This window comes from Bos grunniens, chromosome 22 (genome assembly GCF_055505025.1).
Source record: "Bos grunniens cultivar Pamir isolate PY7600 chromosome 22, Bosgru_T2T1.0, whole genome shotgun sequence".
In the NCBI taxonomy this organism is placed as follows: Eukaryota; Metazoa; Chordata; class Mammalia; order Artiodactyla; family Bovidae; genus Bos; species Bos grunniens.
The window spans coordinates 7732904-7747334 of NC_141186.1; the positions used below are offsets into that span (position 1 = coordinate 7732904).

General features: G+C 46.0%; 3 protein-coding genes across 7 annotated transcripts in view; 1 reads left to right on the top strand and 2 right to left on the bottom strand.

The window, feature by feature from the left end:
* GLB1 (galactosidase beta 1) overlaps positions 1-13557 on the bottom strand; it is a 103558-nt gene extending 90001 nt beyond the window's left edge. The window contains exon 1 of one of the 2 annotated variants that reach the window (XM_086365684.1): positions 13417-13557. In XM_086365684.1, the coding sequence (XP_086221810.1) occupies positions 13417-13488 (72 nt within the window). In that variant the 5' untranslated portion in view covers positions 13489-13557. Of the gene's footprint in view, positions 1-13120; positions 13245-13416 lie in introns of those variants that run through there. The other variant, XM_086365685.1, reaches the window with a different exon arrangement.
* On the bottom strand, positions 6161-13557 carry TMPPE (transmembrane protein with metallophosphoesterase domain). 3 transcript variants are annotated; one of them, XM_086365686.1, is made up of 2 exons: positions 13417-13557; positions 6161-11319 (listed from the first exon to the last, which is right to left on the bottom strand). In XM_086365686.1, exon 2 carries the CDS (start codon positions 11208-11210, stop codon positions 9876-9878), a length of 1335 nt encoding a protein of 444 aa, XP_086221812.1. In that variant the 5' UTR covers positions 11211-11319; positions 13417-13557; the 3' UTR covers positions 6161-9875. The 3 variants fall into 3 exon arrangements, with proteins under 3 accessions (XP_086221812.1, XP_086221813.1, XP_086221814.1); XM_086365687.1 differs by lacking the exon at positions 13417-13557 and adding an exon at positions 13121-13227; XM_086365688.1 differs by lacking the exon at positions 13417-13557 and adding an exon at positions 12687-12819.
* Positions 12797-14431, top strand: part of CRTAP (cartilage associated protein) — a 50057-nt gene continuing 48422 nt past the window's right edge. The window contains exon 1 of one of the 2 annotated variants that reach the window (XM_086365690.1): positions 12797-13209. The gene's annotated coding sequence lies outside the window, so the exon portion shown is untranslated. Of the gene's footprint in view, positions 13210-13675; positions 13941-14431 lie in introns of those variants that run through there. The other variant, XM_086365692.1, reaches the window with a different exon arrangement.

Below are 14431 nucleotides of genomic sequence, written 5' to 3' on the forward strand. Positions count from 1 at the left end.
CTGATAGTACCCCAGGGGTGAGGGAAATGGGATTAAGAGAAGGGGAGAAGACAGGGGTGGGGGGTGTTTCCACTCACGGGCTTTCCCAGATCCCTCAGTTCACAGAACAAGGAGAAAGAGCAGCAGTGTTGCAGACAACTCTGAAACACACTTCCACTGTGCCAGAGCGGGAGTTCTTTCAAACATCGAGCCTCATGGAAGCATCATTACTTCAGACAGGCTGGAGGAGCAAAACCGCCATAGGGAAGGAACAGTGATAACCAATATGGATCTGGAGGAATCTGTGAATGATCTGCTACAGCTTATGTATTTACTCATTTTATTTATTTATGCCTGTCTTATTTCAAACAGATTTTTGTTCAGCCTTCCAAATGACCATGGATAGAAAGAATACATTTCAGTGGAAGAGAAAGGAAAAATGGCAGAATAGAAAAGAAATGAGCACAGTTGAGGATCAGTTCCCTATCCTCCAGGACTCACAGACATTTACAGATTTAATTCTACCCGCTCCTCTCAGAGAAGAGGGAAGTGCACATTTCATTAATTTTAAATAAAATTTAAAAATTAAAAAATATACAATAATTTTTAATAGTTAAAAACAGACCTAACTTTCCACAGAGGAAAAGAATCAAGTCAATTTGAAATAGTATTTTAACTAAGGATAAAAATATATCTTGAGCTGCATTAAAACAAACAAACCTGCATCCAGTAGATTTCATCCTATTAACATTTCATGACTATTTTGAATTCATAAAATACACAATATGATACATATGTAATTATATTGCGTTGTTAGGAACCAAAATTTTCAATATAAAATAGAAGCAAATATAAAATCAAAGAAAGGGGGTACTCTTTCTGCCCCCTTCTGATGCCTATGTCAGAAGCTTTCTCTATCTCCTTTATACTTTAATAAAACTTTACTACACATTTTCTGCTATGCTTTACTAACTCTACCGTGTGCTTGTGTGAATGAATGGCACGCCCTGCGTGAAACAAGTAAGGAGCTCTGCTCTGCAGTTCTACGGTGATCTCATAGGGCTTATGGCAGAAACCTGTCGGGGCGTTATACGGACCTGCCAATGCCAAGAGGCACCCAATGTCTCCTTCAGGAACCGACCAGAAATGGGCAAAGCGTGTGGACCGAACTCTCCTTTCTCGGTCAAACTTTTCGGTCTCTTTGACCATTTCATAACTCCTTGGGAATAAAACTTTACTACACACACACAAAAAAAAAAAAAAATCAAAGAAAGTTACTTAAAAATCCTATAACCAGAAAATCTCTTACCTTCCACTCAATTTTGCTACGAACATAAAACTGCGTTTTCCTTTTTATAAAAAAAAAAATTTATTTCCCAGCAGTAGCCACAGAAACAGCTTAGAAATGACAATAGCTGGTAGCACTTAGCTCATCTAGTCCCTTAAATTACAGTCTCTAAATATTTCCCATTAAAAGAACCCAGGGCTCCTTAAGAAATTACTTAATCCAAGTCTGGGTAGAATATATACAAAATAGCCCTAAACCAATCAATAACTATTATCAACAACAAAATTACATACAAGCCAATTTGAAAGGGCTCCTACTGGCTGAACATGGGCTATTTTGAGCAGCAAAAGATTTAAGATTTCTCTGGATTGAAACACTTCAGACATGTAAAAATAGCCAAATTCAGCATACTCCCTCTCACACAAAAGAAAAGCGTTTTGGTCATCCTCGAAGTTTGCTGGGGTATCAGTTCATTATCCTGAAAACTGAAGACTGAAGGGGAAGAATCAGCATCTCTCTCGCCTTTGCTACAGACTTTTTCAGAATAACCAAAAAACTGATGAAGAGAATTCTTTGTAGACAAACCATAGCTAGTAAATACAGAAGAAATGATGTGATTAAAAATCCTCATTTTGGGGGCTGATGGCCGAATTATACCTCCTTTTGGTCACACTGTGTGGCTTGTGGGATCTTAGTTCCCCAATCAGAGATTGAACCTGGGCTCTGGAGCAAGAGCTCAGAGTCTTAACCACTGGACTGCCAGGGAATTCCCAGGATTATATTTCTAAGTGCCACAAAAATGCCTTCAAAATATAGAACTGAGGTAAAAGAAGCTTCCATTGTCTCTTGAATACATTAAAGCCAACTAATTATTCCTAGAAAGCCTACTTGGTATTCTGGCCTACTAAATTCTGTATTAAATGTATCAAACTTAAAAAATCACCATTTTACAGTCTCTATTAGACTAATGACTTCAGGCAACAATCATCAGTGATTCCTGAAACCTTAGATGAAAAGATGATGTGCAACTTTCTGGTGGTGGGGCCAAGCTGACAACACCTGATCAACCTCAGCCTCACCGAAAACAGTGGCGTCTTCCTACCAAAAAGGGCAAAAGTTGAACGTGAATCTGTCCAGCTTGTAGCTCTAACTTTAATAGATGTCCACCTCTATCTGTTTACAGAAAATATGAAGGATAGTACATGTCAAACACCACCACAAATCCAAAATGTAGGAAATACCAAGATATAAATCCAGATAACTTGAATAAATAAATGACACAAAATAAGAAGAGAAGATATCTTAAAGACTTAGAGAGACTTATGAAATATATCATATATAGACCTTTTTTTTACCTCCTGATTCAAACAAAAGAATTATAAAGTGACACAATTCCTCAAGAAATCAAAGGGAAAAACTAAACCTCAAGCTAACAGAAGGGAAGAAATACTGCAAATTAATGTAGGGATAAGTGGCTCAGGCAGTAAAGAATCTGCCTGCAAAGCAGAAGACCCAGGTTCGATCCCTGGGTCAAGAAGATCCCCTGGAGAAGGAAATGGCAACCCACTGCAGTATTCTTGCCTGGAGAATTCCAAGGACAGGGGAGCCTGGCAGGCTACAGTTCATTGGGTCGCAAAGAGTCAGACACAACTGAGCAACTAACACTTTCACTTTTTAAGTGAAATAGAGAATAGAAAAAAAAAATCAATGAAAATAAGAGTTCATCTTTTAAAAAGATCAACAAAATGGACAAATCTTTAGCTAGATTAAGAAAAAAGAGATAAAACTCAAAATTAGAAATGAAAGAAAAAATACTACAACAGATGCTACAGAAATCAAAAGGATTACGAGACTATTATGAACAACTGTATGGCTATAAATTGTGTAACAATACAACCTACCAAGAAACATACAACCTACATAGACCGAATCAGGAAGAAATAAAAAATGTGAACAGACCAATAACTAGTAAAGAGACTGAACCAGTATTGAAAATCTCAAAGAAAAACCAAGAACCTGATGCTCTGAAAGTGAAAGTCAATCAATTGTGTCCAACTCTTTGTGACCCCATGAACTATACAGTCCATGGAATTCTCCAGACCAGAATACTGGAGTGGGTAGCCTTTCCCTTCTCCAGGGGAATCTTCCCAACCCAGGAATCGAACCCGGGTCTCTTGCATTGCGGGCAGATTCTTTACCAGCTGAGCCACAAGGGAAGCCCGAGAATACTGGAGTGGGTAGCCTATCCCTTCTCCAGTGGATCTTTCTGACCCAGGAATTGAACCTGGGTCTCCTGCATTGCAGGTGGATTCTTTACCAACTGAGCTAGGGAATTCTACCAAACATTTAAAGAATAATAATGCCAATCCTCCCGAAACTATTCAAAAAATTAAAGAGGAGGGAACACTTTTATTTTTTTTATTTTTATTTTTTATTTTTTGGAGGGAACACTTTTAAATTCACCCTATGAGAACAGCATAATCCTGATATCAATGCTAGATAGGACATAACAGAAAAAAGAAAACTACAGGCCAATATCCATATCCTTGGTTAATACTGATGCAAAAATCCTCAGCAAATATCAGCAAACTAAATTCCGCAACTCTTTTTCTTTCTCTTTGGCTGCACCACTTGGCTTGTGGGATCTCAGTTGCCTGATAAGGGGTTGAACTGGCACCCTCAGAAGTGAAACCGCCAAGTCCTAATTACTAGACTGCGAGGGGTTTCCCTTAGCAACTCTTTATATCAGTATATCATAACCAAATGGGACTCAGAACACAAGAGTGATTCAACATATGAAAATCAATGGGTTGCACCACATTAACAGGTTGAAGAACAAAAACATGATTGCTTCAGTTGAGGTAAAAATCTATTTAGCAAGATTCTATACCTTTTCATGGAGAAGGAAATGGCAACCCACTCCAGTGTTCTTGCCTGGAGAATCCCAAGGACAGGGGAGCCTGGTGGGCTGCTGTCTATGGGGTCGCACAGAGTCGGACACGACTGAAGCGACTTAGCAGCAGCAGCAGCATACCTTTTCATGATAAAACACTTAAACTATGCTGCTAATGGAAGTCCTAGCCAGAGCAACAAGGCAAGAAAAAGAAAAAAAAGACATTCAATTGGAAAGGAAAAAGTAAAATTATCTCTGTTCACAGATGACACGATCTTACATGTAGAACACCCTAAAGAGTCTCCCCCAACCCCCATACACAAACAATTATTAGAACTAATAAATGAATTCAACAAAGTTGCAGAATATAAAATCAACATACAAAAATCAGCTGCATTTCTATACATTGACAAGAACAATCCAAAAAGGAAATTAAGCAATTCTAATAAAAATGGGATCAAAAAGAATAAAATGCTTGGGAATAAACCTAACAAAGGAGGTGAAAGACTCATACACTGAAAACTACAAAACACTACTGAGATTTACACAGACTCACACAAAGGGAAAGACATCCCGTGTTAATGGGTCAGGAGACTTAGTACTGTTAAAATGTCCGTATTACCCAATGTGCTCTACGGAGTCAGCGTAATCTCTGTCAAAACATCAACAGCATTCTTTGCAGAAATGGAAAAATTCATCCTCAAGTTCATATGGAATTTCAAGGAGCCCCAAATTGCTAAGACAATTTTGGAAAAGAAGAACACTGGTAAGACTCATACTTACTGATTTTGAAAGATATTACAAAAGTATAATAATAAAAACAATGAGTTACTGATATAAAGACAGACAAATAGACAACTGGAATAGAATAGAGGGGCGTGAAATAAACTGTCATGTATATGCTCACCTGGTCATCAACAAGGGAGCCCAGACTACCCTGGGGAAAGGACAATCTCTTAAACAAAGTTTTGGGGAAACTGGATATCCACAAGCAGAAGAATAAAACTGGATCCTTACTTTACGCCATATACAAAAACAACTCAAAACAGATGAAATACCTAAACATAAAACCTAACAATTAAAACTCCTCAAAAAAAAAAAAACATAAAACCATGGGGGAAACTTTATGATATTGGGATTGGCAGTGACTGCTTGAATATGATACCATAGCATAGGCAACAAAATCAAAATAGACAAATAGAATACAAAACTTAAAAACTTTTTCACATCAAGGGATACAATCAATACAGTTAAAAGTGAGTTTATGGGAGATAATATTTGAAAATCATATATCTGGTAAGCAGTTTATATCCAGAATATATAAAGGCCTGTAACTCAAAAACAAACAAACAAAAAAATCAAATACTATGACTTACAGTGGGCAAAAGACCTGAATAGACATTTCTCTAAAGATGCTATGCAAATAGCCAACAAGCATATGAAAACATGCTCAACATTACGAGTCATCAGAGAAATGCAAATCAACACCCACAGTGAGTTTGCATCTCATACTACCATCAGAAACAAACACAGATGATACATTTGGGTGAGGATGCAGAGGAATGGGAACACCGTACTGCTGGTGGGACTGCCAAGTGGGCCAGTTGCTATGGAAAGCGGAATGGAACTTCTTCAAAACGTGAAAAATAGGACTACTACATGACCCAGCAATGCCATTTCTGGGTATATATCCAAAAGAAGAGAGAGCAGGGTCTCAAAGAGACATCTGCACACCCATGTTCAAGTAGCACTATTCACAACAGGCAAGGGGTGAGAGTGATCCAGCTGTCCACAAGTAAACAAAATGTGGTAGATACATTGCAACATTATTCCGCCTTAGGAAGCAAGTCTTGGCACATGCTACAATATGGATGCACCCTGAGGACATTATGCCAAGAGAAACAAAAGACAAATAATGTATCATTCTGCTTATAGGAGGTACCCAGAGTAGTCAAATTCATAGAAACAGAATGTGAAGCAGGAGTTACCCGGAGCTGGGGGTGGGTAGGGGCATTGTTGTTTAATGGGTACAGAGTGTTAGATCTGCAGATGAAAAAGCTCTGAAGAGCTGTTGTACATCGATGTGAATATACTTAACACCACTGAACTGTACACTTAAAAAATCACTAAGATGATAAACTTTATCTTACGTGTTTTTTTAAATCACACACACAAAAGACAATTGAAATGATCAGAAAAAACCTGAAAACTAATCCTTATCCAGTTAACTGCATTTGAATCCTATACTTAACCTATAATAGATATAGCTACTTAATCCTCAGATAGTGGAAAAAAACACTCTTATTAAGAGGTAGAAGACCTATTATAGCTTCTAGCCCCAAGTCTCCTAACTATTAGACAATATTCAAGAATGGATATGCTTTTTAAAAATTGATTCATACTGAAGTATTTTAGGGTGAAATCACATTTTCTAAGATTTGTCTTAATATACTCCAGACAAAAACAAAGAGTGTGGGGCTGGGGCAGATGAGAAAGAACAGGGGAATAGTCACAAGTGTTGAAGCTGGGTGATGGGCACATAGAAACTCAGTTGCTGTTTTCTCTACTTTATACTTTCAAATTTTCCCAGTAAAAGACTTTAAAAAGAATAAACAAAATAAGAGGGGAAACAGATAGTTGGATGGATGGATGTTTGGAATAAACAGCAGTAGGATAAATGTACTGAGATTTTCCAACAATAGCATCATACTACACATGCTACTGTTAATTTTTAGAAAGTTTTTTGTTTAACTTGCATTTAACAGATATATTAAAAAAAAAAAAACTAGAATGAAATTGAAAGCCTTTTCAAGCTTCAAGTAAATGTTTCTCACCACCTCCCCTGGCCTCCCCTGGCAATAAATAAATCAAAGAAGGTAAATGAGCAAAGAACGGGGGAACATAGGCACCCGGGGGCCGTGGAGAGAGGCCACACATGCCTCTCCACAGATCATATCTGAACAGAAATGGAGAAATTTCTGCTCGGAAAGCTTCCCCCATAAAATCAAGGAACACAAACCAAGCGTGAGAAGGTGTTGCTGACTATTCCTTGGGCACAGAAGACGGACCTGTACTGTTTCTGTTAAGACAGGAATCAGTCAACCAAGGACCTCAGAATAAGGATGCCAGGGCACAGGACCAAAAAGTACAGGCACTCAAGGGGAAGAGAAGAGACAAAGCTGCAAGATGAAAAACAGGACTGACGCAAGTAAATTCCAGCCAGCTCAGGCACTGGAAGGAAAGATCCCCAGTTAAGAAACCAATGGAATAATACTTGTTGGAGCAGGAGAGACGCACACGGCCTGTTGCATCGTAAGACGGAAGACAAATGGCACAACTAACACAGACTGGGGGATCCAAACCCGGGAGTCAGAGAGCCAGGGACCCCAACTGGGGTCAGGCACGAGGGGGTGAGAGGCTTTGGAGGAGCGGCCTTTCTGAGACAGGGAGAGGTGGGGAGCTTGAGTGGTGCCACGGAGAGGGGAGTCAGAGAACTTGAGCTGAGCTGGGCACTGCCCAGGGCAAAGCACTTCTCCCTCCCACGACCCCACCATCTGCAAAATGTGTTCAAAGAAAGGCTCTCCAGGGTCCCTTCCTTGGTTGTAGATAAGTTTTACTCCAAACATACTCCTGACTGTAAGAACGATTAAACACAAGGGGGTAAATAGTAAGGAAACCACTGAAATCTCCACGCAAAGATGCATTTTAAACTTGGCTGCCTGGAAACAAGGGAGGTGATCTCCAGGATCCCCCAAGGTTCCACTGACCAAGAACAGAGGCAATTGACACTTGCCTGGGAAAATGGAGAAATGCCCTGGCCAGGCCCTGCCTCCCTCCCAATAGGGAGACAAAAAACAAGCAGAGAGGCAGAGGAAAGCAATGCCAGCAGTTGCTGCTCTGACAAACCACTGGGCATGGTACCCACTCCCATTCCCTAGGAGTGGCTGCTCCACCGTTCTCTGGGCACCTGGTACCAACAGTATCACTGCACACCCCATGGGATGTTTTAAAATTGGCAACATCAAGTGCTTCCTTGTGACTGAGCCCTGGCAACTGCTGCACCACGTGTTTTTTTGTTTTTGTTTTTTGCACCACGTTTTAATACCCTCCCCTCAAAACAATCTTGAGGTACATACAGTAATTATCCCCATCTCAGGGTGAGGGAAACTGAGGCTCAGTGACGTCAAGTTTGCCCAATGCTGCCTGACAAGTGAGCAGGAAGGTGAGGAGCCCCACCCCACCCCGGTCAGAGGTCACAGAAAGATTCCCAGTGAGGCCTTTTTTATTAGGATTTATTGCTAGCCCGGGGTCACAAGGTCCCCTGCCTCTGGCACAGAGGCCAGCCAGTGGGGTCAGGGCTGCTCCTGACTTATTGACCCCTGACTCTTTTTCTGTGGATCCAGCACAGAGATGGCCATCTGGTTCCATGACCAGAGCGCAAGGATAACTCTGATGGGGTCAGCTGGCGAGGAAGGATAGACCAGCATCCCAAAGGCAGGATCCCCAGGGAGGAAAGGCCCCTGCCACTCCCCATGCAAGCCTCAACCTCCCCATTGGGAGGGCGCGAACCTCCATTTCTAACCCCAACCTGGGGTGGAGGGTGTGGTCTTCAGTTTCCTGGCTGCCCCTCCCGTGTAATAGTTGCCCTACATTGAAACTGTCTAACCCCCCTTCAGGGCCCATGTAGTTATGATGAACTGAAATCAGCCTCAAAGAGAGCACTTGGAAAGGACATCAGGTTCCAGGCCCTTCTCGTTACATTGTTACTTGTGTTTGAACCCTGTTCTCACCTGTAAGGATACAGGCAGTGGGAAGAATACTTCTGTTGGGAGGCAGAAACCTGGCTCTCAGCCCGGAATCTCCCACGACCCCTGCAGGGTTGCCAGTGCCCTAACTTCCCTTTGCTTTAGTGTCCTCATCTCTCAGCAAGGGCGAGTTGCCTGTCCCTAATCACCCCATCCAAGTGTTGTAATACAAATGGAGTCAAGGTTGGCAAACACCCTCTGAATTCTAGGCAGCAGCACTATGACCCCATCTCGCAGTGCTCACATCCTTCCACTCCACCCCCAAGCCCAAAGGTCCAGCAGCCAGTTAGACAGCATCAACCAAGGCCCAGAGGAACAGGAGGAAGCCTGTATTCCGGACGGTTTGGCTGATGCTCTCAGTAAAGGTGACTCTGATAGAACCCAGGGGGAAAAGTAAACCCTCTTCTCCAGCAGCCAGAGGGGCCTCCATCTTGCCTGCTCTCCCAGATTACCTAGCCCCACTGCCCCTTCCCCAGAAAGCTCAGGATCACTGATTTCTGGAAACTGCTTAAGTCCAAAAGACTTTTAGAACACGAAGAATCCCTTCCCTATTCCACTTGCCAGGGACATCCCTATTCAGCAACCCCTGTTTTCAGGGCATCCTTGTGAGTTTTGCAGAGGAGGAGGGCTTACTCCACATCATTTGGAAAACAGATGTCCGTCCTTACACGTTATTTAGTGGCCTCACAAATGCGTATGAAAAAGCAGGTGGTCATCTGCAGAGTTAACCTCCCTGGACTTGCCAGGTAGCCCCAGCACAGATCACAGTGCCAGCCAGTCTTGTGACAAGTGTGGGTTGGCAGGGGAGGCTGGGGGGAGGGGTAGATGGACGGCCTGCTCTGCAGAGGGATGGGGACAGAGGACAAGGGCGATGAGGAGGCAGGCGCTTGGGGGGCAGACAGGGGTGGGGTCAGGGAGCCGCCTGCAGGATGAGCTGGGTAATTTCTGCCCTGCTGCCCAGACGCATGGGTATCCCATAATAGGCCGTGCCTGGGCTCACATATACAAATGTAGTCTCGGCCACCTGGTAGAGACCAGCAAAGAAGGGGTTCAGGAGATAGGCTGCCACGTTCAAGGGGAAGATCTGCCCAGCATGTGTGTGCCCAGAAAGGATCAGGTTAATATCTGGCCGGGCCTGGAGGGCTCTCTTAGCAGCCAGGGGCTGGTGAGCTAGCAGGATGGTGGGGTGGTCTGGGCTGCAGCCCTCCAGGGCCTTCTCCAGGTCCATGCCATGGCCAGTGTAGTGCAGGATGTTCGCTTCGATGTCATCCACCCCAGCCAGGCAGATCCAGTCGTCGTCCTCCCGGTGGGCCCCGGTAGCAGAAATCCTCACGTTCTCATTGTGGAGGGGCTGAACGTTCAGGGACATCAGCAGTGCAAACCAGTTGCTGACATCTGACGTGTAGTACTCATGATTGCCCGTGACGAAGTAGGTGCCCAGGCGTGAACGCAGCTGGCCCAGAGGAGCCACGGCCGTGCGCAGGACAGAGGCTTCAGAATCGCACAGGTCGCCCACGATCACCGTGACGTCCGGCTCCAGCGTGTTCACCATCCTTACGAACATGTCCATCTTGGTCCTGCCCACCGTGGGACCCAGGTGGATGTCCGAGAGGAGCACGATCTTGAGGCTGTTCATGGAGGGGGGCAGCCGATGCACGGGCACCTCCACAGTGGTCACCGCTGGGGGCTGGGCGGCGTTCAGCAGCCCCACCACGCTGAGCACAGTGGTTACCATTACTGCCAGTGCCGGCCGGAGGGCCAGCTTCCTTGTCTTGTCAAGGCTGCCCACCGCCCTGCCGGCACGCCAGGCCAGGAGCTGGTAGGCCTGCTCCATGCCGCTGAGGACACAGAGGAAGCAGAGCATGATGACATACGCCCCGAGGCAGGTGTAGGCAACCAGGGAAAAGAGATAGGGCTCCTCGGCCACTAGAAAGATCATGGTGAAGAAGCTGGAATGCGCTAGGGCCAGGAAGGCAGCGACGACCATCTTCCAGAGCTGGAAGCAGGCTGACTCTGCAGCCGGGGAATGCCTGAGATTGCTGACGGTGCTACGCCAGATGTAGATGGAGCCGAGCAGCATGAGCGAGTTGACAAACAGGGCGAGCTGCAGGCGGAACAGGCATCGCCAGGCCCTGAACTCCAAGCTCTCCGCCAGGTAGGACCGGGAGACAATCATGGACACGAAGACAGTGCCGGCAGCCAGGGCGGCCTTTGCGCCCAGGGACAGCTGCCTGAAGATCGCCATTGCCTCAGCTCCTAAGAGGATACCCCGCCAGCTCTGTGCGGGTGAGCTCTGGAAGGTGAGTTCCTTAGATAGGACAGTGGCCAAGGACAGGTTTCCAGGTCAGCTCCTCCTGCAACCAGGAACCGGCGTCAGCTTTGTGGGATATGAGAGCTTTCTTGTCCCCTGTCAAAACCTGAAGGCCACTTACATCTGCCCAACCAGCCTTGAACCCAAGCCACTCAAGTACCAGTCAGCTGCACACTATATCAGTGAACTACAAATACATCTTGTAACAGGATGGGCAGTGTCACTTTCTTACAGTTCTCTGCATCTTTCAAGTATTTCCACAACATGTATATGAACTTTTATAATAAGAAAAACATTATTCTAAATCAGTGGTTCTCAAAGTGTGGTCCAGGGAGACCCTTTGGCTGTTGGGGTTGGGGGGGAAGGAGGGGGGTGTCCCCTGACTGTTTTCAAAAACAGTACTAAGCCATAACCATTCTCTCATGAGTGTACAGTGAAGTTTCCAGAGGTTACATGACATGTGATATGGCAAAACTGAATGCAGAAGTAGCTACGAGCATTCAACAGTCCTCTATTAAGACAGACATGAATGGATACAAGTATACATATGGCTGAGTCCCTTTGCTGTCCACCTGAAACTACCACAACATTGTTAATCAGCTATCCTCAATACAAAATAAAAAATTTAAAGTTTGAAGAAAACAAAGTCTAATATCAAAAAAAAAAACACATGAGAGATTTGCAAAATGTACAATGTCACTTTGTGCCCTAAAAACTGGAGAGAACAACTTATTTAAAAAAAAATATATATATATATATTGTTTATTAACATATAGTTTTAAATGTTCTAACTTCTAGGACAGTCACAGTTTGAGAACCGCTGTTCTAAAGTGTAAACCAGGAAGCCATGGAAAGCTAGTCTGCTGGTATTTTTTTTCAGCTGTAGGCCAAGAAGGGAACTGAGGCAACTGACATAAAGATTCCTGGGGTGGAGCCAGTCTCCTTGTTGGTTCTCATAGCTGGCTGGCTCCCAGACAAAAAACTGCAAGGGAACTACAGACCTGGATAGACAAAGGTTAGCAAATATTCATTTGAGGTGACCTTTTCCCAATAAGACCCAAAACGAAAATATTTTCAGCAGTTGTTTTCCAAGTAAAATTCTCAACCTTGCTTTTAGATAAATGTAGGCCTTTTTTTCTTTTTTCTGCTCTAGGCACTTTATAAAAAGCCTCTTATCAGAAGGTGTAATTTGCAAGCCAAGTTCACCAGCTTCTAGTTATAAAACAAGCCCCAGACTCAGCCCACCGGAACTCCGGAGGAACCAAAATTAGTTCCCAGAAAGTGTAGAGAGAAAGGCGCCCGTTTCAAGTCCCCACTCTCACCTCCCAGCTCAGATCTCCCCACCCCCACCTTTCCAAGGCCAGGATGCTGACCTGTACAGGAGCGATCCCGAGTTCCCTAGGCCCCTACCTTAGCTCTGCCGGGTAGACTGAGGCTGTCCTTCTCCCGCAATCGTGCACGACTCTCCCCCCAGCTCCCCGCCTCCCGCGTCCCCGCCCAGCACACAGCTCGCCCGGCCAGACCTCCCTCCAGCAACGCTGGCGGCCACCTGCAGCCTGCCCCTCGCCCACCGTCAAACGCTGAAGCTCTGAAAAATCCAAGCCTTAAAAGTAGGCGGAGGGAAGTAGCGAGACGGGCAAGAGACGTCCTCAAAGAGAACACCCCGAAGGTAATTGATCCAATGTTCCCATTGCTGGGGCCTCTCGTGACCCCACTATTCTCCTTCCGGAGCGCTCCACAGAGCGCAGGCAAGAGAGGAGCGCCAAGACCGAGCCTCCGGCGCCCTCCAAGAACGCGCGCTACTCAGAATCCTACTCCCGGAAACCCGCAAAGCTGGAAAGCACCTCATCTCAGCCTTTGGTTGCATCGATAAGGAAGTGGCTTTCGGCGACAGAGGCGGCAGGAGCGGAACTCACAAGCGACAGAGCTACTGGTAAGGACGAGCGCCCCGCCCGGCCCGCCTCCGACGGGAGGGCCGGCCCACTGCCTGAGCTTCCCCGGTAGCCGGGCGGGCCCGGGCGTGCCTCGGGGGTCCCGGGACCTCCGCCCTGTGGGGACCCAGGTGGCCGCAGCCCCAGCCCGGTTCCCCGCCAGCGTTTTCCCGATTCATCATTTGTGCGCGGGGGTCCTGTGGACTTACGTGCAAACCACGCGCAGAGCCCAGCAGCAGCGGCACCAGCAGCAGAGCGAGGAGGCGAACGACCCCCGGCATGTCCACTGTCGGGCCTCCCGGCTCTGCAGTCAGCCAGGGCAGCCGTTCGGTGTCACTTGACCGAGGACCGGGGGCCTGGTCCCGCCCCACGCCGCCTCCGCCCCGCGCCCCGCCCCGCCGCCGCAGCCGCGGAGCCCGGAGCCAGGGTAGCCGAGAGCCTGGGGCCACACGCGGCCGCGTGACTGCAGGGCAGTGTTATCTGACCTCGGCGGGCCTCCGCCTGAGGGAGGAACCTTTTGCAAAGACTCAGGAGTACTCGCTGTCAGCGGCTTGATAACGCACCTCCGGTTTGGACTTTAACAAGGGTCTCCTTGCTCCCCGGCTTCCTGGACACGACAGAAACGGAGCAGTTAAACCTAAGTGACTAGATGGATCCTCAGCCTTTCATAGGGGCAGTCTGGAAAACAACCAGGGGTCCGCCAAGTGTGGTCCCTGATCCAATCTTCTATCTGGTACGTGTTAGAATGGGAAATAACGAGTCCTCGCCCAAGAGATAACCCTAGGAATAGGGTCCAGAAATCTATTTTTACCCCTCCAGGTCATTCTGACAGCACGCAAAGCTTGAGAACCATTCTTCCAGGTTACTGATACATTAAGAGATGTGGTTCAACTGTGGCAAAATCTTCGGGAATTCCAGGCAACCCTCAAGGCACCCGGGTCTGCGGAATTTTTATTTCATGCTGGGTTTTGAGAGATAGAAGTACCAACAGCTCCCATCTTTCAGTTTTGCACTTAAGCCACTCAACATCCCTGTGATGCAAGCAGATCTGTCAAGTGGCCGTGCAATATCTAGTATGATCTCTTTTCTACACTTGGGGAAAGGGAGACTCTACTGTGAGTTAACCAGTCCAGGACTGCTGCTGCTGCGGCCAAGTCGCTTCAGTTGTGTCCAGGACTGCTGGTTACCCCTAGATCTGAACCTAAAGTTGTCTTTTCCTACCTG

Coding starts and splice junctions, on each gene's coding strand:
- TMPPE (XM_086365686.1), bottom strand. CDS start 11,210: ATGGCGATCTTCAGGCAGCTGTCCCTGGGCGCAAAGGCCGCCCTGGCT.